General features: G+C 41.5%; 1 protein-coding gene across 1 annotated transcript in view; it reads left to right on the top strand.

Annotated features, from left to right (window-relative positions):
- CDH17 (cadherin 17) overlaps positions 1-26,832 on the top strand; it is a 60,040-nt gene that overhangs the window by 16,254 nt on the left and 16,954 nt on the right. The window contains exons 3-11 of the mRNA XM_039216510.1: positions 1,526-1,660; positions 2,592-2,730; positions 4,919-5,077; positions 5,185-5,384; positions 8,098-8,229; positions 8,512-8,662; positions 12,860-13,075; positions 17,057-17,133; positions 19,086-19,277. Coding sequence (XP_039072441.1) covers positions 1,526-1,660; positions 2,592-2,730; positions 4,919-5,077; positions 5,185-5,384; positions 8,098-8,229; positions 8,512-8,662; positions 12,860-13,075; positions 17,057-17,133; positions 19,086-19,277 — 1,401 coding nt within the window. The remainder of the gene's footprint in view (positions 1-1,525; positions 1,661-2,591; positions 2,731-4,918; positions 5,078-5,184; positions 5,385-8,097; positions 8,230-8,511; positions 8,663-12,859; positions 13,076-17,056; positions 17,134-19,085; positions 19,278-26,832) is intronic.

Raw genomic sequence — 26,832 nt, 5'->3', positions numbered from 1 at the left:
AGTGCAAGGGTGGGGAGGGGCAGAGAGAGAGAGGGTGACACAGAATCAAAAGCAGGCTTCAGGCTCTCAGCAGTCAGCACAGAGCCTGATGTGGGGCTCCAACCAATGAACTGCAAGATCATAACCTGAGCTGAAGTCAGACTCCTAACTGACTGAGCCACCCAGGGATCCTGTGAAATTTCTATTCTTGTGGTTTTAAAAGTGCTATAACTATTCCATGAATAATTATTGATATTTTCTTCACTTCTGAAAAAGTAATTAAAAGATTGTCAGTTATAGAATTTTATCAAGTTGAAGCCACTTTTAAATTGTTTTTCTTAATATTAAAGTGTCTCTTAACCTTTGTCATAATGTTTAGAAGAACCAAATGACATCTTTTTTTATCTTAGCAATAAAGTTATCCCTTTTAATGTTTCTTTTCTTTTTTTTCCCTAATATAATTTATTCCCAAATTGGCTAACATACAGTGTGTACAGTGTGCTCTTGGTTTCAGGGATAGATTCTTGTGGTTCATCACTTACATCCAACACCCAGTACTCATCCCAACAAGTGCCCTCCTCAGTGCCCATCACCCATGCAGAAGCTAGTAATTAGGGCACCTGGACGGCTCAGTTGGTTAAGTGTCCAACTTCAGCTCAGGTCATGATCTCACAGTTTGTGGGTTCAAACCCCATGTCAGGCTCTGCACTGGTGGTACAGAGTCTGCTTGGGATTTTTTCTTTCTCCCTCTCTCTGCCATTTACCCACTTGTGCTCACTCTGTCTCTCCCAAAATAAATAAATAAACTTAAAAAAAAGAAGCTGGTAATGTTAATAGCTTTCAGATATTCTCAGAAAAATCTCATCTAACTACAGCCACAATTTAAAGCATCAATTTGTGGGGCTCCTGGGTAGCTTAGTCGGTTAAGCGTCTGACTTCAGCTCAGGTCATGATCTCATGGCTCATGGGTTTGAGCCCTTGAGCCCCATGTCAGGCTCTGTGCTGACAGCTCAGAGCCTGGAGCCTGCTTCAGAGTCTGTGTCTCCCTCTCTCTCTGTCCCTCCTTCTGTTCAGAGTCTCTGTCTCTCAAAAAATGAATAAAAACGTTAAAAAAATTTAAAAATGCACAAATCTGCTTTTATCAGTGTGTTAAATTATACATTGTTTCTTGAGGGAAATGTATTTTAAAGGTTAAATAGTTAATGTTCAAGCAAACTTTTATTTATTTATTTATTTTAATGTTTATTTTTGAGAGAGAAAGAGAAACAGAGCGCAAGTGGGGGAGGGGCAGAGAGCGAGAGAGACACAGAATCAGAAGCAGGCTCCAGGCTCTGAGCTGTCAGCACAGAGTCTGACATGCGGCTTGAACCCGTGAACCATGAGATCATGACCTGAGCTGAAGCTGGATGCCTAGCCAACTGAGCCATCCAGGTGCCCCTCAGATATTATTTAATGATTGTGCAAATGAAAATGTTACCTTTTCTACAAATTCTACAACATTGTTTTTTCCTTACAACCTAATCTGATTTTTGCTTTTTTTCTCCAGTTTAAGGCCAATCCTCCTGCTGTGAATTTCAAACTAACTGGAGAGACAGATGGCATATTTCAGATACAGCAAGATGGACTTTTGTATCATAACAAAGCCCTGGACAGAGAAACAAGAGCTGTTCACAAACTCCAGGTGAATTGAAACCAGACAAAGGAATCTAACTCCTACTTCTCTGAGCATCCTTTGTCCTGGAAGTATCACTGGCACCGGCATGTCTTTCACAGGATCCTGTTATGCCTCCCTTGACATTAATGTCATGCTTTGCAAACCTCATTTGTCAATTTTTTTACCAACTACAAAGAGATACACCTTTGGGTATGGCAAAGAGACCCTCTTCCTCAGGCTTTTTAACCAGAGTAACCCAATTTAAATTACCAAGCCCCTCAGAAGACATTACTTGCCCAAGTATGGCCATGCTCAAGCACCTGGATCAAAACCAAGCCAAAACTTCTCTGTGATTTCACTGATATCTTCCTGTGGTTGTTGTGTGGGCTTTGGATCCACAGAGAAGGCAGCATCAGTGGTAGGATGGGCTCCTGTGGGCCTTGTAAGAAGCAGAAGCAACCAATGGTCAGGGGATCTGAATAAAGAGAACTTCTCCCTCTTTGTCCTCCTTACTTTTTCATGGTTTATATCTGAATACATGGGAATGGCAGAGAGCTAATTGTAGAAAAAAATAATAATAATAAGCAAAAGTTCCCTGTCTGGTAAGTTCTATTGGCTTTGCAAGTTGACCACTAAAATACTCTGTAAGAGGACATGGCACTTCCATAGCCTTAAGAGTCAAAGTGTTGTTACTTAACTAACTCCAACTATTTAGAAAAGAAGCATGTCCAGTGTCCATTATACCTTACTGCTAGAAGAACAAAGTCATGATTAGCTGGATTTAACTGATAGGGTCCCTGTTTTAGTAGCTCCCAACATGGGCTTTTATGGGTGTTTTTCACCCCTACAGTCACAAGGCTATTGGATCTTTGAGCTCCAGTTTCCTTCAACTGACTTTTGAATGTGTGATATGAAGTTCAGACTCATCAAGGTGGTTTTCTTTTCCTTTCTACACCAGGTCTCAGCCCTGGATGCTTCTGGAGCTATAGTGGAGGGTCCAGTTCCCATCACCATAGAAGTGAAGGACATCAATGACAACCGGCCCACATTTCTCCAGCTAAAGTATGAAGGCTCAGTAAGACAGAATTCTCGCCCAGGTAAAAGGCAGGAGTCTGGAGATATATATGGAAAGGTAGAAGAATATCAGGCAGAAGGGGCAGATTTGTATGGCTAACCGCTGCAGCTATCACTCATTAAGCACTTCCTGTCATATTTAAATCTCACAACAGTCCTCTAGCAGTTACTTTATTATCTCCATTGCTCTCAGACACAGTATCTCAGCTTTGGCACTATTGACATCTTGGACCTGCTCTTTGTCTTTTTGTCAGGGACTGTCTGTGCACGTTAGGATGTGTAGCAGCATCCCTGCCATCTACTCACAGATGCCGTTAGTAACCCCTCTCCCTAAGCTGTGACAATAAAAATGCCTTCAGACATTGCCAAATGTCACCTGGGGGGCAAAATCACTCCAGCTGAGAACTATGATTCTACAATGAGCTTTAGAACACTTTAGAGCTGGGGCACCTGGGTGGCTCAGTTGGTTGAGCATCTGACCTTGGTTTTGGCTTGGGTAACGAGCTCATGGTTTGCGGGTTCAAGCCCCATGTTGGATTCTGCACTGGCCAGTGCAGGAGCCTACTTGGGATTCTCTCCCTCCCCCTTTCTGTGTGCCCCTTGCCCATTTGCTGTCTGTCTGTCTGTCTGTCTCTCTCAAAATAAATAAACAAACTATATAAAAACTATATAAAAAAAAGAATACCTTAGAGCTCTGGGACACTCAAGAATACTAAAGTGAGCTTACTCTTTTACATTCTCCCAGAAATCTACTTGCTTATGGTCACTGCTGGCTCCCAGGTCTTTTCTTCTCTTACTTGCAACTTCTACTTACAGTCCATCCCTTCACTATGTTTCTACCCTTCATTTACATTAAAGCCCCCCATCAAGGTATAGGTGTGTGCTGCAGGCTTTATTGGAGATTTGGGGAGATGGAGGAGCATTATATCATAATATGAATATGAAGAAAATAAATGTGAATATTAGACTTCTGATTTTTCATAAAGACTCTTGTCCATTTCCACCAGCTCAATGTCAAATTTCCCTTGATGTTACTTAATCTTGTCTCTCTTTCTTCAATGCTCACTTCCGGTAACTCAGGAAGAATATTCCGTACACTTTATTATGTGGAGCAATTTCACTCTCTGTCCCTGAGATCACAACCAAAGACTCATTTATGAATTCTGCTAAATAAGAATCTTCCAAGTCTTACTGTTTCTCTCTTCACCAATGGGGTCTTCTAGGTCAGTGGTTCCCAAACTTCTTGATCTCATGGCTCCTGTGTTCTTTTAAGAATTATTAATAACTCCAAAAGTCTTTTGAATATGTGGGTTGTATCCAGTGATGTGCTAATAAATGTTTAATAGTTTTCTCTCTGAGGGGAGAGCCCTGATCTATAGCGTTTTCCAATTTCTGTGGTATAAATACTCCCACCATGGCTTATTTTAAGCTACCAATGGTGTTAATAATTGGATTACAAAGTTTCTGGAAATTCAACCATTGGCTTTCAAGAGCTGGCTCTAGTACATCACTGATTATCAATATTTACCATATTAGAAATTTTAAAAAAATTAATTCTTCATAAGTAATCATAAACATATTTTAATGAAAATAACTATTTTCAAAAGGAATGATTAAGATAAGAATAGCTTTGCTTTAATCTTTGCACATCTCTTCAATGACTGGATCAATTAACTGAAAACAATTAGATTATCATGTCTTTTTCCATCCATTCTGTTGCCATATGCTGTTTTAGTTTAAGTTTATGAAGAAAAACTGGCCTCACACAGATATGCAATTGGAAAAGGGAGGGGTATTGTAACTGCATTTTCAGATAACTGGATATTCTTTGATACTATACCAGAACTCAACAAGTGCTGGTTTTTTCAAGGCTGGTGACAATGTGAAATATGAAACTATACAAGAGCCCTTTTTTTGATACTCCTTTATGCTAAAATCCATCAAATTATCTTGTGTTTGACTGGATCTTTTACATGTGCATGACTCCATCAAACCTAAAATAATCTCAAAGACCCCTACAAGTCCCTGGACCATACTTCAAGAAACCTCACCCCAGGGGAAGGAAGCAGAGTAAAGATTTATTTCCCCACTGGAATACATTATGGTACCTTCCCCCATCCTATCTCTGTCTCTTACAAGCTAAAAGTGGCTATGGTTGGTTTGGATTTCAATTAACATATTTTTACTCTCTGAATATGTTTTGTTAAACAGGAAAGCCCTTCATGTATGTCAATGCTACAGACCTGGATGACCCAACTACTCCAAATGGTCAGCTTTTTTATGAAATTATCATCCAGCTTCCCAAGATCAACAATGTGATGTACTTTCAGATCAACAACAAAACAGGGGCAATTTCACTTACCCAACAAGGTAGGTCAAGTGATGCCCTCAAAAGACTGTCTGAGTCAGGAAAAGGGATCCAAGTCCGTGTTACCCTTGGAGACATTTCTTTTTCTCTTCTTTCCTATTTCCCACAGGATCTCAGGAATTGGATCCCGTTAAGAATGCTTTCTACAGTCTGGTGGTCTCAGTGAAGGACATGGGAGGCCAGAGTGATCATTCCTTCAGTGACAGCACATCTGTGAATATTGTGGTGAAGGAGAATATTTGGAAAGCACCAGAGCCTGTGGAGATTGTAGAAAACTCAACTGATCCTCATCCCATCAAAATCACTCAGGTAGTGTCCAAGGAATGTCTCTAGACTACAATAACTTTTTAAAAAATTCATTTACTTATTTTTGAGAGAGAGAGAGTGAGTGAGCACAGCCAGGGACAGGCAGAGAGAGAGAGAGAAAGAGAGAGAGAACCAGTGAAGAGCCTGACACCAGGGCTCAAACCCATAAATTGCAAGATCATGACCTGAGCCGAAGTTGGATGCTCAACCAACTGAACCACCCATGTGCCCTTCAAGACAATGAGATAAATGGCCTCACTTTGTAGAGGCCCTCCCTCACGGTCTTCACTGATATACTTATTGGGTACATTTTTACATAGCATAATTATAAAACAAACTAAATAGACAAAGTCTCTGGCCCTGAGTCTCTGGAGTTTATTAGTTTATTATCACGTGTAAACTCTGGACTTTACCAACTTGGATTCTGATACACACACACATACAAGCTTTAAAAGAGAATTGTAGTCACCTTCACCTTCCAAGTAGATACCACTAATGTATATGTACATGATTTGAATAGGAGTTGCAAATATGTTTGAAAGACTGCTGCTTATTTCTTGTGAGAAAATCTCTATCCAATAGACTCATCCCATCATAGACTTAGGGACAGACATAGGACTGGCTAAGAGGAAGAGTTGAGTAGGCAACCTGCGCCTTTGGAGATCACCCTCCTACAACTTCATCTCCTATATGTACCTCTACTCTTCATTCAAATGTCCCCCCTCTTCCCTCCTCTGTGGCTGGTGCTCTTACCCTTGATCCCCTCCTACCTTAGATATGGGAAATCCACCCCTAGGGCCACCCAGATATGATCTTTACTGGAAGATCAGGGGGTTCCTTGACATGAAAACTGTGGGTTAGTGAAAGAGCACTGGATTTAGAAGCAGATGATGAAAACTGACATACTTGCTCCATTATTTTAATGATTGATCATGAATAACCCATTTAACTCTTCTGAGCCACAGCTTCTCTTCAATAAAATGGGGATAACAATACCTCTCTTGTTGTTGTGAAGAGTAACTCAGTGTTAGTATTTGTGAACGTGAATAAAAGGTATTAATGTTATGCGTCTCAGTCTGTAGTTCCCCTAAGATTTTTTTCTGAATGATGTTGTTAAGGGGTCCTGGAATGGCCCATCCCATCATATCTATTGTCAATTTATTTTTTAAATGTTTTATTTATTTCTGAGAGAGAGAGAGAGAGTGAACAGGGGAGGGTCAGAGAGAGAGGGAGACAAAGAATCTGAAACAGGCTCCAGGCTCTGAGCTGGGTGTCAGCACAGAGCCAGACATGGATCTCGAACCCACGAACCATGAGATCATGACCTGAGCTGAAGTCGGATGCTTAACTGACTGAGCCACCCAGGTGCCCTATATCTATTGTCAATCTTAAAAGGATTTTTATTTATTGAAATATTGAATTAATGAACTTCACCTTTAGGGAAAAAAAAAGAATGAAAGCAAGAGATAATTCTGCTTTACTAGCTAAGAAAATGTGTCAGGATTCACAGCCATGCAAATTTCAGACTTGAGGTCTTTACTAAAGTCTTATTTATTATTTAGGTTATCCCTATAAGGACTTAGAAATGCTGAAAAGAGCATCCATGCTAATTTGTTCTCAGGGCTGTCAAAGTAAAGAAATTAGAGGTGCTATACCTGAAATTCAGGCCTGGGGAAAGTGCTTTGTGTATCTTGAGACCCAGGAGGAAGAGGAGAGGGAACAGCTCAAGAGAAAAGAAGTCAACTGAATTTTTAGGACACAAGGGGACCTCTCTTAGAACCAAGAACATGGTCTTTGGCTTGACAAGATGGTAGTGTTTAAATAGCAAACAAGGGGCTAGGGTGGTTCCTTGATACCCTTCCCAAGCTGGTCTGAGAGAATAGTTTAGTCTGGAAGTTTCATATAACCGTAGGAGCATGGGCAAGTCACTTAAACCTCGTGCCCTAGTTTCCTTATTTATAAAATGGGTATAACAATAGTTTCTACCTCTCCACCTCCTTGAGCTCTTTGAGAATTTAATGAAATAGTACATAAGAGTGTTTAGAATTGTGTCTAGCATGTGGCAAACCCTCAGTGGGTGTTGTTATTGGTATTAGAATGTCAGAGAAACGAGGTTCTGTCTCTAGCCAGCTGACTGATCTTACCATTGAGTTAATTTTTTTTGCCAAGTTGTTTATGAACAACTCTAGGAGTTAGCAATTATTCTTATCTTTGGAGTCTTTAAGACTAAATATTTAGGGGAGGAAGGCACTTTATTTATGTACTATTTGTCTTGCTTAGATAATGGCATGGAGAAGGGTTTAGAGTGTCTCCTATTGTTATCACCATCTCCATTGTTGAGTTTTAGAAGCTTGTCATATGTCACGGATTTGTTCTCAGATGGTACCAGCTGCAAACTACATTTTGTTTCTTAAACTGATGTTTCATGGATTTGAAGTCTACGTGGTCAGTCTCAAAAGAAAAACCCACAAATTCTTTAAAGATTCACAAAGAACTGCTTTAGAGAAGAAAAACACCCCTATATGCTTATGCTGAGCAATATAACTTGGTAAAAAAAGAAAAAACATGCTTAATTTTGGTTGAATATGAAATAGTTCACAGACATAAAAACAAGATAGTAAGAGATTTCAAACTGAATACCAGAAAATTGTTTATCCATTTCTAATTCTCTTGGTCCTGATATATCATTCCTCTCCATTCACTTTGGGTCCTGTAGGTGCAGTGGAATGAGCCAGGTGCACACTACCTCTTAGTTGAAAAGGAAAAGATGCCAAGTTTTCCATTTTCAATTGACCAAGAAGGAAGTATTTATGTGACTCGGCCCTTGGACCGTGAAGAAAAGGATTCGGTGAGTCTGGGAGGAGTTTCTGTGCCTCCGGACAACTAAGTGCAGGATCTGTTTTACCTAAAAACAACCACAACAACATCACCCCCAAACTGTGTTCTGAACTCCAGTATATTATTTCTCTCAAAGACACGAGAGCATGGCCACACCAACTCATTTCACTTTTTCTTGTTTCCCAGTTCTAAGTAAACTGAAAATAAAGGGGGAAATTAAATAGCTGTTTTCTCTGCCTTTTAAAGGGGATGATGGAGGAGTCCTGTCTTAACACTGATCTTCCTGTTGTAGTATGTTTTTCATGCCCTGGCAAAGGATGAGACTGGAACACCACTTGCCCGCTCACTGCAAATTCATGTGAAAGTTAAAGACATTAATGATAATCCACCTACATGTCCATCTGCGGTGACTGTGTTTGAGGTCCAGGAGAATGAAAATATGGGTAAGAAATGAGAGCTGTTCCAAGCTGTGTAACTGTCCACCATATGTTACCTCTGTTATCCTTTTCTCCTTTCTACCAGGTGATGGGTGGGCAGGTATGCCTGGTCGCGGGTCTGTTGCCCATGTCTAGCACAGCATAGATATTGAATGCACTTTGGACTCACGTAGGTGCAGTATTTTGGCTCAAACAATATGTGGGTGGTGTTCTTATATTGGAGCTTTTGTAACTACTACCACCACTACTACCACTATTACTACCACTGCTGCTGCTACTACTACTACTATTACTACATTGTTACCACTACCACTATTATGATGACCACTATGTATACCAGTATCCTGTATACATACGTTAGGTTATCTCATTTACAAGGTTTTTCCATACGTTCTTATTTGTCCTTCTAACAAGCAGAGAAAATCTCATCAGATTTGCTAAATAATTTAAATAATCATTTACATCTGATGTTAGATACCCTACAATAAGTAAGCACTACAAATGGAAGTTGACTTTTGACCCTTGATTCTCCCTTTCTAGGAATCAAATAATAGTTCAGGATGCTGGTAGATGAAGTTCAAGTCCTTCCTGTTTTTTCCTTTTGTTCTTGATTTGCTTTGTTTCTTTTCACTGTGTTGAATGAGAGCTTTAGTTTTGTACAGGGGACAACCACTATAAGAACATTATGATTTCTAGGAGCTTTTTTTTTTTAAAGTTTATTTATTTTGAGAGAGAAATAGAGAGAGCACATGCACGGGAAGTGCAGAGAGAGAGGAGAGAGAATCTCAAGCAGGCTCCCCACTGTCAGCATGGAGCCTGATTTGGGGTTCGAACTCACAAACCACAAGATCATGATCTGAGCTGAAACCAAGAGTTGGATGCTTAACCTACTGAGCTCCCCAGGTACTCCTGATTTCTGGGAGTTTTAGAACTTCCCTGGATTTGGGACAACTCTTGTCTGCTACCCCATGATAACGAGCCCATTGATTGAACAGGCTGGCATTTCTTGAAATATTTTTATCTGTTGTTTCGTGCAAGATTAGCAGTCTCTTATGACTGCTACTCCTAGGGCTTTGCTGTCCTTGTAGGCAGATCCTCCCATACCTTGTGGACCTCCTCATCATTTTCTTTTGATCTCTCTACTCTTCTTGCTACACATTTTTGACACAATGAGTGCCGTACTGGCAGCTTGATGGGCATTGCTTCTGTGGCTTATTTGTTCAATACTCATGGGTGTTTTTTTTTTCCCTTGCTGTCAGGAGTTCTAAATAGGTTACCTATTGTCCCTGTGTTCTGCCCAGGTCCTTTCTTTTTCATTTATTCTAATTCTTGCTGTAGCAGGAAGGGTTAAGTGACAGCTCAAAGGATTTTAGTTTATTATATGGAAGAATCTTCCAACAGTGACAGCTGTGTAAGAATGAAATATATGACAATAGTCAAGAAATACTATGGCATCACCCTTTTTGAAAACCTCCCAAATTTCTGGTCTGTGATGCTGAATGAAGCACTTTCCAGATGATCACTCAAATCTCTTTGTTTAGGGCCCAATATTTAGTGTATTAGTTGTCTATTGCTACATAACAAATGGCCCCCAAACTTCAGTTTCAAACAAATATTTATTATATCACAGTTTCTGTTAGTCAAGGATCAGAGTGTAGCTCAGTTGGGCACCTTTGATTCAGAGGGAAAGCTTGGGAGTGAGGGGCCAGGAGAGCTTGATAAATGGTGAGCCAGATGAAAGTCAGTACTTTTATAATCTAATCTCTGAAGTGAATTCCATCACTTTACCATATTCCATTCATTAGAAATGAGTCACCAGGCCCAGCCCACACTCAAGAGGTGGGGGTTACACCAGGGCATCAATATGGCAGGGATCCTTGGGAATCCAGTTTTAAAATCTGCCTACCTTTGGGAAGAGGATAGCACTAGTTTTCTGACACTGGTGAGGAACTCATTGTTGGTAGAATAAATTGTTCAGGGGCCCAGGAGGCTATCTGCTTCTCTAAAGGTGAGAATTTATTTTATAGTTATATTTAATGAAGGGTCAAATGGTAGATACAATGGACCAGAAATTCTTATAAATCAACATAGATTGAGTCTATTCTTTCTATTTATCCTAAATAAAGATTTAATATCTTTTGTGTCTTCTATTAGCCAAAATCTTGTAGCACTCATGTCCCCAAGTTTTAGCAATGCCAATATTAATTCTGAAATCCCACTTGTTACCAAGTTCTGTGTGCTCATACAGGAATTTTCACTTCTCGTAAAAGCCCCACCTCCCTAAAGCATTTCTGAGTGCCCCCAAGAGATGCTGTATACACCTCTGAATCAATTTGCCACCACTTGTTCCTAGCTTTTGTCACTCAGAGACATGGCTCTCCTTTTACTTCTGGCTCACCTGAAACGCTCTCTGCTCCCACTGAGTAGCACCCTCTACTGGGATTTCCCCAGTCACTGATGTCAAGAGTCCTCATGGTGCCTCTGACAGCTGGAATTTTCCTGTGAGGTGGGAGAAGAACAGTGTCCTCTGTGTTACACTTACTTGCTAAGAGGAAAAGTCCAAGTCAGGGCTGCTCAGACCACAGAGAATCACAGAATTTAGTAAGATATCTTTCATTCCAACATGCATATTTTAAAGGCCAGATGTATGCCACAAAGGTGACTTTGTTTTAATGGATTCAGAAATAGCAGCTACTAAAATATTTGCCAGTGCCCTGTTGATCACAAGACCCCCTCCCCAGCCCACAAGACATGTCTTCATGGGTCTGGCTCCATTGTAGACATAACATGCATACTTATCTACCCTCCCTGTCAAAAACAATCTCCAAATTTCCATGTCAGTCAGTCAATGCAAATTGATTGGGGAAGGGGTGAAACTTAACTCCACAAGTTGGATATATTCAAATTTTAGCCCCAAAGTAGAACTTTTACTGCATGTTGAGAAACCCCAGTCCTCATTTCACAGAGCAAGATGATCCAGATGCTATTAGAACTCACTCAGAACTAGAGGGAGCAGTGAGTCATAGTCTCTGACTTCTGGAACTCCCTGGACCGAAACACTCACCAGAATAAAATACATGGGGCTATAAACTGCAGCAAGGTGGGGGATGTGTGCCTGTTCTTTGCCCTGTGTTATCTCTGGGGTGGGGTCAGTCTCTGCAACCATTGCATAAAGTTGCTTAGAAGCAAGCCACTGTTGGCTTATCCCTGCTTGGTTATAGCATTATTCTTGTCTATTAGTGTCCAAGGAGGTCTGTAACAAATGACCACAAAGTTGGTGCCTTCGAACAACAGAAATGTATTCTCTCATAGTTCTGGGGACCAGAAGTCTAAAATCAAGATGCCAGCTAAGAGAGCATTCTTCCTTGCCTCTTCTAGCTTCTGGTGGCTCTTGGCACTCCTTGGTGGCTTATGGCATAACTCTAGTCTCTGCATCCTCCTTCACGTGACCACCTCCTCCGTGTGTGTCTTGTGTCTTGTCTTCTAGTAAGAACCGCAATCACTAGATTTAGCCTACTCTAAATTCAGGATGACTTCATCTCAAGATCCTTAACTAATTACATCTGTAAAGACTCTATTTCCAAATAAGGCCACATTTGAGGTTTCAGATGGACATGAATTTTTGTAGGACACTATTTGTTCCGGGCTGAATTGTGTCCCCCCTAAAATGCATATGGTGAAATCCTCAGTATCTCAAAGGGGAACTATTATTTAGAACTAGGTTCTTTAAGGAGGTAATTAAGTTAAACTGCTGCCATTAGTGTGGGCCTTAATGTAACACAACTGGTATCCTTCTAAGAAGAGAAAATCTGGACTTAGACATGTACAGAGGAATGGCCATGTGAAGACATTGGAAGATGGCCATCTAGAAACCAAGGAGAGAAGTCTTAGAAGAAACCAACCCTGCCAACACTTTGATATTAGACCTTTAGCCTTCAGAAGCTGTGAGAAAATAAAGTTCTGTTGCTAAATCTACCCAGTCTGTGGTACTTTGTTATGCCGGCCCTGCCAGACTAATATACTGCTCAACATCCTACACTATGGAAAGAGTGAGAAGAACCAAATAAACCTAAGAACTTTAGTCTGCTACTCAAGTTATTTATAGCACTTTCTAGGAACCTATTTATCCAGTGAAACCATTTTTAACATAGTAGATTAAATAGAGTCTGTAATGGATGGATTCCCTTTATTCCTTTTCCACAGGTAGCAATATTGGGACTTTTATTGCCCATGACATGGATGAAGAAAATACTCCCAACAGTGTTTTAAGGTACAGAATTGCGGATCAAATTCCCAAAATTTCCATGGGAGAACTCTTCCTGATGGATTCCTACTTGGGAGTGGTCCAGTTAGCTGGGCAGTTCTTGAAGAAGCAAGATACTCCACAATACAACTTGACAATAGAGGTGTCTGACAAAGGTTAGTATCATGTTCACTGCCAAGAGTGAAAATATTGTTTTCCTTCTAGTTATGATTTGTTAGCCTGCTCTAATGCCTGCGTGTATTACAGGATGCCATTTGAGAGTTCTTCCTTCCTTTGTAAAGCACACATAGAGCATAAAGGCAGTTGGTCCAACATGATAAAGGCCAGAGTTACAGTTCAGGCATCAGAACCATCAGATCACAATACAAACCTAACACTGAATGAAGGAGAGAAGGAAAGAAGGCTGGTGGGAGTACCATAGATCATTAAGAGAAAAAAAGAAAGACAGACAGACAGAAAGAAAGAGAGAGAGAGAGAAAGAGAGAGAGAGAGAAAGAAAAAAAAAGAGGAAGAAAGAAAGAAAGAAAGAAAGAAAGAAAGAAAGAAAGAAAGAAAGGGAAAGAAAGAAAGAAAAGTTGGCCAAGGTCAAAGAAAGAAAGAAAGAAAGAAAGAAAGAAAGAAAGAAAGAAAGGGAAAGAAAGAAAGAACAGTTGGCCAAGGTCATTGGGAAATCCAAGGTTAGCCATCAAAGGAGTGTATGATCTCCTTGAACATGCCTGCCTTGGCCTGCCTGCCTTGCTCAGTCTCTGGCTGGGGCAGCCTATGGGAAGGGAGGCCCCACTGCCACCGTGCTGATGGATTTCAGAGCACAGCCAGAGGGCCGTAGTCAGTTAAGTTCTCTGTTGTTGGAAGTCAGCCAGGCATGTTCTCCTGGCTGCTGTGGTCACGAACCAGCCTATTAATTGTATTTTCCGCTTCTCCCTTTCATACTCCAAGGGCTCTACTGTATGAAAGTTGGGGAGAAATGCATTTTTGGGGAAATTCTATCTTCTATCAGCTTCCAGTTAGCTATTTGATATCATCAGGAGACACTGTTCCTTACTCCCATACAATTTCAAAGCAAGTGGTTCTTAATCTTTGGTGGCTCCAAGACTCTTTGAAACTCTGATGAAAACTGTGCACTCTCAGAAATGCACACATTTTCAGACAAGTGTGCACATACATACAAAACACATGTATTCAGAGCCAGATTTATTTCAGGGGCACACACACTCCTAGGTTAAGAATCTTTCTTTGAGTCAATGAGCACCGAATCTCACATGACCAAATAGTTCAGTAACTGTTATGCTATGAGTCATAGATTATATAGGTACAGAGAAGAAGAGGGCATCATTTCACACCAATATTCACCTTTCCCCCTTTATATGGATGTCGAATATGAAAACAATTAGGGTTTAACAGACCCCTAATACGGACTTTTTTGGAAGTTAGTAATCTGGCAAATATTGATGGCCTGATATATATCTAGCATTATGTTAAGAGGTACAACAGAAGTGAGTATAATAAATCATCCCTTCCTATGATGAATTAACAGTGTCACACCATTAGCCATCCAGTCTTTCAGCAAACAGTTATTGAACACTCACCTTGCATAAGATACCATTCAAGGTATTGAAGATACACAGGTGAATAAGACACAGAGTCTGTCTTCAAGGGGCATTTCATGATAAAGGAGCTGGACATGTGGATAAATAAATTACAAGAATCGTGTACAAGGTAGCCCATGAAGGAAATGAGTGACTCAGTGGAGGGAGAGGGCAGGTAAGGCTTTCTGGAAGAGGTCTCATGGAGCTGAGTTTTGAAGGATGGATATGACAAGTTATAAGATAGTGCAAGGCTTATAGAGGAGATGAAATTCCATCTGCAAATGCGTTGAGACCTGAAGCAATTTGAGGCATTAAGAGCATAAGGTGGAAATCAGATTATAAATTGTCTATGTTCATGAGTACACCTATAGAAAATATGGGCCAGATCATAAAATATTTATACATAAATATATGTGTGTGTGTATGTGTGTTGTTGGAATGAAACATTCAATTGTACACTATTATAGCCTAGAGACTAGGTTTAATTAACATAGTTTTACATAAAACCCAGGGCCAGGAACCCCACTGCTGGCCCAAGTAAGGCTTGTGCAGAGCAAGGAGCCAACGAGTTCAGGTCCTGAGACCACCCCTCCCCCCATCCTACCTGCCCCCCCCCCGCCCAATGTTAGCCATTCTTGTTGTCTGCAAATAATTTGGGACTGACCCCAGCTTTCATCAGCATCCATTACTGTAATTCGATTGTTATTACGTCACAAGCCTGGCCTCATATCTGGTGCTTTGAACACCGTTTATTCCTGAGTGTATTTGTCAGGACCCTAGCAGCAAACAGCTCCTCAAAAGGAATAATCCAGAAGAGTTTGAAGAAGGGGTTATTTGTAAAGGTTGAAAGCAAGGTTAAGGGAAACCAGTGGGAGGTGTGAAGCACAATAGATAGCATGCCTTCCAAGATGATGGGGTGGGAAAGGGTGAGAGGAGGGAGCATTCCTGGAAGGGAAAAGTCCTGTACCTGTGCCTATAGAAGAGGCTGCTGGCAAAGGGGAACTGCCCCAGATTTCTCCTGCCCCTCCTCCCAACTCCTATCAGTGCTGCCATTGGCAGAACCAGGGTGTCCACCACGTAGTTAGTTCCCGAGGTCAGCCTCCCGGGGCACAGAGCAGGGTGAAAGGTGGAGAGCAGACAGAGAGGGCAAAGGGAGCATGTGGAGTTGAATTCTGGCTCAGCCACTAGTTAGCGTGTGACCTTGGTCAGCTTATCTAACTTCTGTATCCTGTGGCATCCTCATTCATGAACTAAATGAGAATGGTGATAGTACCTACGTCACAAAATTAGTCTGAAGATGAAATGAGTAATGCTGGTAAAGCACTGAAACAGTGCCTGGTACACAGAAGGTGCTGACGATTTGTGTTACGATAAGAACCTCGGTTCTGTTGTCATTGACTATTTATTTATTCATTCATTCATTCACTTATTCATTCATCCATTCACTTATATTTTAGAGAGAGAGAGAAGAGAATGCAAGTTGGGTAGAGGGGCAGAGAGAGAGAAAGAACCCCAAGCAGGCTCCACACTCAGTGCAGAGCCTGACACGTGGCTCGATCCCATGACCCTGGGATCACGACTTGATCCAAAGTCAAGAGTTGGATGTTCAACTGACTGAGCCATCCAGGTGCCCAGTTATCAACATTTTATAGAGAAACTGAGGCACAGAGACCTTGAGCGACACACCCCAAACTCTTACACATTTGATAAGTGACAGAGTCAGATTTTAACAGTGGAACTCCAGAGCCCTGAGTCTTAACTATCATACAACATGGTACGTCATGGCTTAGAGCCATGGTGACCCCAGCAAAGAACCTGTCACATTGTTTCTCATTCTGGACATTTCCCTCGGCACCCCATCCTCATCTGTATTCTGTGCTCATCTTGGACCTAGGTTAAACCTGCTCCCTCTGACCAGATCTTTGAATAGTCAAGCCCACCCCTCAAAGCCTGTGTAGTTTCCCCAGGGTTTCATGAGCTACCTCTGACCCCCTCTTGCCTCCTACAGGCTGGGTAGTCAGGCTGTTTGAAGAGGGCTAACTGTACTATTTCCTCCCTCATTTGGAGGAAAAGGAACAGGCACCCAACTCTCCCACCATAGAGGACAGAGGAGAAGCAGGATGGTAAGTACTGGAAGTGTTCAATGAAGGAAATACAGCTAGCTGGCTGGGCTACTCAGGGAAGGCTTTCCAGAAAGATAGCTTTGCACTAGGCTTTGAAGTCTACATACATTTCACTAGTTAAAAAAGAGAGGTTGCTTCACAGGAAAAAAACCCAACCTGTCTTCATCAGGACAAGCCTTACCCAGAAGGGGGCATTTTGGGTCAGGGCGAAGCCCAGAGGACCTTTTTCCAGGGCTTTCTCCAGCCTCCTCCTGGTGGGTACAGGTGGGGATCAGAGAATCCTGTTTCCCTAAAAACTGCATGTCAGTAGCAGAATTCTGGCTGTGGCTGTCACTTCACTTGACAATGTTTTTCTTGCAGATTTCTAATTTTAATGGATGGTTTCTAATGAAAAAAAATTTTTTTGTCATATGACTTTGCCTTTCAGATTTCAAAACCCTCTGTCATGTAGAGATCAATGTTATTGATATCAATGATCAGATCCCCATCTTTGAAAAATCAGATGTGAGTATTTTTCATCTGTTTTTTCTTTACTTGGTTCATATTACTTGACCCTTACTTCTGCGATAAAGGCACTGTAAATACTTGGGAAAAATTCCAACCTTTAAAGGCAGCTTTAGTCAGTACACTGGTAACAAACCAGACACCATCTTCAGTGGAAATCTTCAGGGAACAATAGCATTCACTGTTATAGTATCTGGGAACATCTGTTTATAAACTTCTACCAATGGCTCATTTATTCCAAGGGCTTGCTTAAAAGCTGCAACTGCAATCTTTGTCAAATGGAATGGAGTTGAATGGCTACTTGAAGTTTGTCATTATATATTTGTGACAATAAATGGACAAATAAAATGCTCAAACCAGCATTTTAGTCAAAAATTTGATGTTTGGAATATTGACACCTTCCACTCCTTTTGCAATGATTAGGTAAGAGAAAGGAGAAGAAAAACTAACCTCTCGGTTAAGCCCAAGAAGGACGTGCTTAAGACATTTCCAAGAATTAGGAAAATTGGGCAAAAAGAGCATGACTAAAAGGATCACTGGAGAGCATCAAGAAAAATATTTCATGTGTTTTGACATGGGCTTTAAACTTGGGGGTGGTTTTACCACTGCTTTCCACAAAAGGGATATCTCTCTTGCTTCTAGAGCAGAGGGAAACCCATTTGACTAGATTGTTAGGTCATGGTTGAAGTCAGTTATGGGATAGCCCAGAGCCCTGTGATGATGATCATAAATCAAAATAGGGACAAAGCTGTGACAAAGAAAAGGAATTGATTTATGAGAGGGTTTGGGGCCGCAAGAGGTGTGGCTGAATATAACATGTAGCGGGCACTGGGGCTACACAAACATGAGGGAAAGAGCCCATTCCTTCTCAGTCTCCAAGAGCCCTTCCTTGTGTTGTGGTTTCCTTCTGGTCCATCTAGACAGTGGTTTCACACTGAGGATAATAACACCCTGCTTTGAGAGTTAGAAATGCAAACTGGGCTCTCAAGAGAGTGAGTGGGCTTCTGTCATTGCCCCAGGCCTCCCCCTGGGCCCTGCCTATTACCGTCTTTAAGATCATGACACCGAGAGAGAAGATCGGGGGATATTCAGTGGAGATGGTCTAAGCTAGTGAGTAAGAACACAGACTTTGGAACTGGACACACATGGGCTTGAGTCCTAATTCTGTGACTCACTAGCTGTGTGCTCTTGGGTAGGGTTTACCCTTCTAATCCTTTGTTTTTCTGTCACATGGACATGATGATATAGCTACTCAGTAATGTGTTTTATTGCTTATCTTTATTGAGTACTTACCATGTGCCAGGCATTCAGGGGGGTTACATGCTTTATCTCTCTCAATCCCCACAGCAAACAGGAAGTAGGTTCTATTACTATTATTTCCATTAAACAGATGATCAACTGAGACTTAAGGAAATTAGGTGACCTGCTTCCAGTCACCTGGCTACTAAGTGACAAGCCTAGGATTCATCCCCAGGCTGTTTGACTCCAAAGTTCAGGCTCTTAACCTCTATCCATTGGTGGATATATTATACATATACATAATATATTAACATATTAACTAAAATAATATATGTACAGTGCCTGCCACAATTTAGGTACTTAATACATAGAAGTAGCTACTTATTTATATGATCACTAGTATAATAATTGCAGTTAGTAAATATATTGCATGTAGGAAGAGCAGTGTATTTTAGAGTCCTACTAGTAGCTCGAGACTTGTTTCTTGGTGCCATGTGTATCAGTCTACAAGTATGACTGAAGGCAGAATCAACTGCACCATGTTTATCAGTAGGAAAACATGCTTGGTAAGTATTGATACGAACTATGATACGTGTTCATTGTGAAACCAAAGAGACAAAATTGCCCTTTGGCAATTCTGCTTGATGACAGTGGACATTCTCACTTCCTTCTCCTGGTTTTTTTTCTTTTTCCTTTTTTTCTTTTTTTGTTAGTATGGAAACCTGACTCTTGCTGAAGACACAGCCGTTGGGTCCACCATCTTAACCATCCGGGCCACAGACGCTGATGAGCCATTTACTGGGAGTTCTAAAATCCTGTATCGTATCACACAGGGAGACAATGAGAGGCGACTGGGGATTGATACAGATCCCCAAACCAATGTTGGATATGTCATAATTAAAAAGGTAAATAGCCCCTTTAACTGAATTTTTCTTTTTGAGAAATCAAGTTACTTAGGAGGGTGCAAAGATCTATGAGCAGAGGTAATGGGTCAGCAGTGACCTTGCAGGTGTAGTGAGGGACTCCTAGAGCGCTAAGTCATTCTCATCCACCTGAAAGACAGAAGGCCAAGATTCTAGTTCTGCGTCTGTCACTAACTCTGCAAGTAACCTTTGTGGAGGGAGGTAGGGTTGCCATATAAAACACAGGTGAAACAATATTTTAGAGTAAGGATTTTCCATGCAATATTTGGGACATGGTCATACTAAAAAAAAAAAGTTTGTTGTTTACCTGATATTTGAATTTAACTAGGTATTCTATATGTTTATTTGTTAAATCTTGGGAGTGGGAGGTTTTGCTTAGGGCTTTACTTTGCAAGTGTGGGGTATTAGACTGGATGAGCCCTATGAGCCCTTTAGGCTGTAGACCCTCTATTCTAATATGTCAGCCATAGATTCCTCTTTTATAATGACTGGAAATTGGTAGATCTTCTTTCAAGGTTTAATAGACAAGTTTATCCCTTCCTCCTATCCTTCCTGCCAACCCCCTATTTTCATCTTTTATGGTATTGCTAACCTCACTGGCTTTCACTTTATCTTACCTTCTATAAGGACAGGGAAGTCTAGTGCCAAAGTCTAGATTAGTATGGTACCTGCTTCTTTGTACAGGATCTTCCCATCCCTTGCTCATTCTACTCCCATCCCGCACCTGACCATTTTCTCCATGGCTGACTCATCTATGCTTTAGAGCATGTAAATGGTTTACCAGATGACTCAATAGGAAGCAGTACTCAGTGTCATCCAGTATAATTGGAATGAAAAGGGATCAGAGTTACAGCAATAGTGACTCTGTAGGTGTGGTTGAGTGTTGAAAATTTGCAGTGTAGTGTGCTCGAGGCTGCAAAAAACGATGCTAGAGGAAAGTTTTGGGGTAGCATAAAGGAAAGCTGAAGAGGAAGACAAAATAGAATAATGTCACAGAAAATGGATAGAAGCACAGGGAGGAAGGTGCTAGCGTTGAAGGGAGCCTTGGGGCAGAGTGTCAGGATTCTGATCCTATGATTACCATGTACTTCAGTTCTGACAAAGGGCCTCATTGGGCTCGAGCTCAAGGTTTGTGTTTGGACCAACTCAAGCCATTAGCATCCTGTGTCAGTCTGACATTCGGAAAAGGTGATGTTATAACTCCCCCACTTCTTCATGGCTGTCTTTGTGGAGAAGAACTACAGAAGGAGCAGGTAAATGAAAGGACGGTTTTTAGAGTTAGCAGTGAGTGCTTCAGGAAGCACGCTGACAGGGACAAACAGCTCCCGGTTTGTCCAGGACCAGAGCTCTCTAGGGATCTATGAGAAGCTAGAGGCCTGTTCATCTCAGTACCAATGATTTCCACATGTCAACATATCTTTGTGATGGCTTGTTGTGAACCAGTTTAAGCTAATTTGACCACTTGTGGCTATTGCGCACCTTTAGATATTGGTGACCGTGGATGATGAGTAGCTGGGCACCTTCAGATGTTGGTGACCGTGGGTGCGAGCTGTGAGTATCCTCACAGCCTTGGCGTGAGGAGATATGTTACAAGTGAGCAGGCCTCTGACCCAAATCTTTTTCACATCCTTATTGTGTTTGTGGTTGTATTCCACGTGTCTGGAATGTTACATGGTGTGTAGTAGAGTTTGATTAATATTGGTTGACTAGATAAATAGCTGAATTCTGCACCATATACAATTATTAACAAGCAGGCACAAAAAGAATCATCCAACTTGAGCTTTAGTCCTGTGAAGTCCCAGCTCTCAGTCCCTCAGGCACTGCAATGACTGTATTCTCTGACTGTTCAAAGAAAGGAGATCCTAAACAGAACTGGAGTTCTAGAACTCTGAAGGGTATAGCCTGCTAGATTAGCTAGATGCTCACACTCTTGTTCATGTGATGGCTGAGAGATTATACCATATCTTAAACCAACCTGTGTGTATTACCACTAATATCACCACATCTCTTTGTAAGATCATGCTGCCAATTAATGAACTTTCTAGTGCTGCTTGAGATAGTTGTGGCTCAAGGCCTGCAGTAGTTGGAGTGTGGATCTCTAAGATCTTTTAAATGCTAAGCAACAACTCACCCTAAGGTGTAGATTCTTGATTAGGATACACCAAATGTTAGCCAATAGCCCTTAGGATATATGTATTCACTATGACAGATATACTGTTCTTAGTGTTTTAAATAAATTATACTCAGTATTGTGGCTGCTTGTATATGTCTTAGGCTTCTAATTCTGTATCCATTAAGCTGCTAGGGGAGTACCATTGCTTTTAAACCATTGTGTCAATCATTTTTTAATGTTTAAAACTAGTTAAAAAGTTATGGTAAAGAATACATAGCATGAAGTCTATCCTTTAAAATTTTATAGTGTACCTTACCTGTATGCACACTGTTGTATATATAACATATCTCTAGATCTCTTTCATCTAACATAAATGAAACTCTGCATTCCTTGAACAGGAGCTCCCCATCTCCCCAACCCTCCAGCTCCTGGAAACCACCATTTTACTTTCCATTTCTGTAAGTTTGACTATTCCAGGTAGCTCCTTTAAGTGAAATTATATAGTATTTGTCCTTCTGTTACTGGCTTACTTCCCTTAGCTTAATGTCCTCAAGGTTCTTCCATGCTGAAGCATATGACAGGATTTTCTTCTTTTTTGAAAGGTTGCATAATTTTCCATTATATGTATATACCACATTTTCTTTATCCATTCACCAGTCAACATTTTGGTTGTGTCTACAACTTAGGTAGTGTGACTGATGCTGCCATGATCATGGGAGTGCAAATTTCCTGTTTTCAGTTCTTTTTCTTTTCTAGTTTTTATTTATTTTGGAGACAGAGAGAGACAGAGCATGAGCAGGGGAGGGGCAGAGAGAGAGGGAGACACAGAATCTGAAACAGACTCCAGGCTCTGAGCTGCCTGTACAGAACCTGATGAGGGGCTCGAACCCACGAATCGTGAGAGCATGACCTGAGCTGAAGTTTGACCCTTAACCGACTGAGCCACTCAGGCACCCCTCCTGGTTTCAGTTCTTTTGGGTAAATGTCCAGAACTGAATTGCTGTATTATATAGCTATTCTAGTTTTAAGTTTTTGAGGAACCTCCATGCTATTTTCCATAGCAGTTGTACCATTTTAATTCCCACCAACAGTGTATGAGGGTTCTAATTTCTCCACATCCTCACCAACACTTGTTACATTCTTTTTTTTTAAAGTGTTTAAACGTCTTATTTAGTTTTGAGAGACAGAGAGACAGAGTACAACAAGGGAGAGGCAGAGAGAGAGGGAGACACAGAATTCAAAGCAGGCTTCAGGCTCTGAGCTGTCAGCCCAGAGCCTGACACGGGGCTTGAACTCACGAACCATGAGATCACGATCTGAGCCAAAGTCGGACACTTAACTGACTGAGCCACCCTGGCGCCCCTTGTTATTTTCTTTTCTTAAATTTTACAATACCCATACTAACAGATGTGGTTTTGATTTGCATTTCCTTGATGATTCGTGATGTTGACCATTCTTTAATTATACCTGTTGGCAGCTATATATTTTCTTTGGAGAAATGTATATATTTTAAGTTCTTTGGCTGTTTCTAAATCAGGTTATTTTTATTAAAAATTTTTTTTGCTATTGAACTGCAGAAGTTTCTTCTTACATGATGCATATAACGTCTCATCAGATATACAATTTGTAAAGTCTTTTCTTGTATTCTGTGGGTTGCCTTTTCTTGCTGCTGCTGATTTCCTTTGCTCTGCAGAAGCTGTTCAGTTTGATGTAGTCCCACTGGTGTATTTTTGCTTTTACTGCCTGTGCTTTTGGTGTCATATCAGGAAACTAAGTTTCTTAATCACATTTCTATCAGCAACTGTTCGTCTGAATGGCAAATGTGCTAACTGCAGACAGAATTCACCGAGGAGCCCACACTGCCCAACTGTGGTCAATTTCTCTTACTGAAGCACTTCTGTATACCTTCTCCTCAGTGTCTCACACTGAGACTCCAGCGGACACAGAACTCAGCTCCACTGTATGGATGAGGTTCAGGCCCCCCAGGGATGGTGGAGCTGGGAACTCGACCCCCAACCTCGGGCTCCTCTAACGAAATGGTTTCTGTTGAGACCTGGTATTGCCACTTACTAACTCTGTGACTTTAACCAACTGCTGTCAGCTCCCCAAGTCTTGGTTTTCTAATCTGTAGAGATTGGTAAAATGGAGGTACCTTCTTATTGTTGGAGGATTAAATGAGAAAATACATTTATAGCTCTTAATACAGCACTTAGCACATAGGAAACTTAATACATGTCCAGCATTATTTTAATTCTGATTAATTCAAGCTATGGCAGAAGCCAGGATTCTGTCTGTGGGTGATGTGTTTCCCCTCTTGCTGAGGGGGCCATACCTGCCTGATCTAAGAGTGCAGTAGTATGAACCAGGGACCTGCTGACTCAGCCTCTCCAGCAGAGCACCTCATTTTAATAAGGGCCATGCAAAGAAGAGAACCCCTCCGATCTTTTTCCTTTACTCTCCGACTAATATCACATTTCACTCTGACACTACATGTGTGGGTCTTCCACACCAAGCAATTCTTTGACACCAGCCTGAAGTCCTACGATTTAACCAAATTCCGACACGACCTACCTGGAGATAGCACTGACTCCACAGGTTGAGGGCTCAGTTCCATAAGACCACCCCTACTTCCATAAGGCACCATTTTCAAACCCCAAGTTGTCACCTATACTTCAGAGAGACTGGCTGTAAGTTGGCTATCTGACTCCCTTCTCAGGTTCCACTACTTGCTAGAATAGCTCACAGAACTCAGAGAAACATTTACATTTACTAATTTTATCATGGATATGATAGAGGGTACTGGTGGGCAGCCAGATGGAAAGATCCATGGGGCAAGGTCCTGCAGACAGGACTGATCAGTAACTCAGCCCCGAACTTTCTCTCCCCTTCCTGGGGGGTGGGGCCACAAGTGCTAAGCTTCTAATTATGGCTTGGTCCTTCTGGTGAGCAGCCCCCATCCTGAAGCAATCCAGGAGCCCACCAAGAATTGCTTCATTAGAGCAAAAGGCACTCTCCTCACTCAGGAAATTCCAAGGGGCTTATTAGGAGTTCAGTGTCAGGAGCCAGAGGCAGAGAACAATATATATTTTTCTATTATATATATTATAATACATACTTATATATAATACATATGATATAATATATATTTCTATTATATATTTTTTTCTATTATTTCACATGTCAAAGTGATGCTTAGGATAATCAAGTTTTAGGAATGCTGTCCTACTCAATATTTACTGCCACCCAGAGTGCTGGCCTATCATGTGGTAGAACATGACAGTCACAGGGCCAAGTGGATGGGTATCAGGAACAGGAAATCCAATCCTTTGAGTCCTGCCCGGCTTATAAATAACTTCTCTGGACCCCCTTTTTAAAATTCAGGGTTTTGTTTTAGCTTTACAATTTTCAAGGCATCTTTTTGTTTTTTAGTTTATTTATTTTGAGAGAGAGAGAGAGAGTAGGGAAGGGGCAGAGAGAGAATCCTAAGCAGGCTCCACACTGTTAGTGCAGAGAGAGAGAGAGAGTGGGGAAGGGGCAGAGAGAGAATCCCAAGCAGACTCAACACTGTTAGTGCAGAGCCCTGATGCGGGGCTTGAACTCACAAACTATGAGATCATGACCTGAGCCAAAACCAAGAGTGGGACCTTTAACCAACTGAGCACCCAGGTGCCCTCAGCTTTAATTTTTTTTTCAATGCAAATTTGTCACTTCTCTGTTGTGGTTAGGCTTTTTGAATTATTGATGTGTGGCCTATTTTTAACCAGCTCAAGCATCATTTTTAAAAATCATGCACACTTTTCTCATCACCAGTCATTGGTGAAAATGTGAAATATCCTCTGTCTCAACTCCTCTCTCTCAGCACTTTTATCTCTGCCCCCAGGTTGAATCTAAATCACTGAGTTTGATCTTTCATGTAGTTGTGGGAAGAGGAATTGTGGCCTGAACATGTTTTTTCAGCTTCTGTGTTGAATATGTCTTGTTAGAGGGACCCAAGACCACCCCAGAAGGCCACAGTGGGTCTCTTGACGTGGCTTTGCAGGCACCTCCCTGTGTTATGAAAGACGACACACAGGGTTTGATAAGGCTTGTCCTTGATTAAGTTCTGCTGATTGTCATTGGCTAATTCAGCATCTTTCATTTCTAATTTTTTCCCTGGAAGATCTGGGTCAGTGTTTTTCCTGATGTGAAAGTTAAGCACACTGATCAATAGCAGGCTGTTCCTTTCTCATTTGGTCTCCATTCAGTAAGTGTTTAAGGAGCACTGACATCCTCTCGTTACTGGTCTCCCTGTCAGGTGTGGGTATCCTCACATGGCTGCTTCTGCAGTAATTTTCCTAAAACACAAATCTGACCTTGTCAGTCTTGTGTGTAATGCTTCTCTCTGCTCTTGAAGGATAAAGTTCCAGCTCTTTTGCTGGACACACAGTCTCCTCTGTCATCAGTTTCTACTCTCAGTCTCACACGTTCTGTCTTGATAACACAGGCTACTTCCCATTTGCAGACATAGTGTCTCATTTTTTTATCTCCTGCCTCTGAGGGCTGCAGCGATGGGACGGGAAATCCAGGGAGGCCATGTAGGACTCATTTAGTGTGAGGATAGGGTGCCCCTACTCAGCCTGAGCTTGGACATGGCTGGACCAGCAAGGAACAGAGTACATCCTTTGTCCACATTGCAGGCTTGCTCTGGGGCTGTTCCATCTGCCAGGATTTCTCTGTTTGATGCCCCAGCCTTCATTTTCTGAGATGAAGAATGAGTCCCTGGGAGTCAGAAGCTCCATCTTGCACCCTACCCCCAGGTGGAGAGCTCTATCAGATCACTTGGAGGTGATCAAAAGGTCATTATGGGGCCATGGCCTGCAGTCAGGGAGCGTTTATCTCTGTAAACATCCTCTCTTTTATATCTTGTCTAGCTTACAAAATTTTATGGCTCTTATGTTATGTCCTGTCCATTGCTTCTTATTTTCTATCTCAAATGACCTTGAATCTTCAGAAATAATCCTTTCTCTTCCATATTAACAATCTATCATCCTTTCTATTGAACTAGAAATTGTGTTGTGATGTTGGATGTGTTTGTGTGTGCATGGAGGAGACGAGTTTCTGGAGTCTGGAATTTCTCCCAGAGTCTCTTTTCCACTGGGGCTCTCAAGAGCCCAAGAAGGACCAATTCCTTCTCATCTTTTTTATTTTTTATTTTTGGGAGAGCGCAAGTGAAGGAGGGGCAGAGAGAGAGGGACAGAGGATCCAAAGCAGGCTCTGGGCTGACAGGCTGACAGCAAGGAGCTCAATGTGGGGCTTGAACTCACAAACTGCGAGATCATGACCTGAGCTGAAGTCGCACACTCAACCAACTGAGCCACCCAGGTGCCCCTCGTCTTTATATTTCTTGACTGATAACACAATGGATACTACATGCCAAGGAAGAGA

The sequence above is a fragment of the Hyaena hyaena genome, unplaced genomic scaffold (assembly GCF_003009895.1).
Source record: "Hyaena hyaena isolate Hyena2069 unplaced genomic scaffold, ASM300989v1 scaffold_635, whole genome shotgun sequence".
NCBI classification, from domain to species: domain Eukaryota; kingdom Metazoa; phylum Chordata; class Mammalia; order Carnivora; family Hyaenidae; genus Hyaena; species Hyaena hyaena.
The sequence above is the reverse complement of the archived record's forward strand: the minus strand, read 5'-3'. Positions and strand labels throughout refer to the sequence as shown.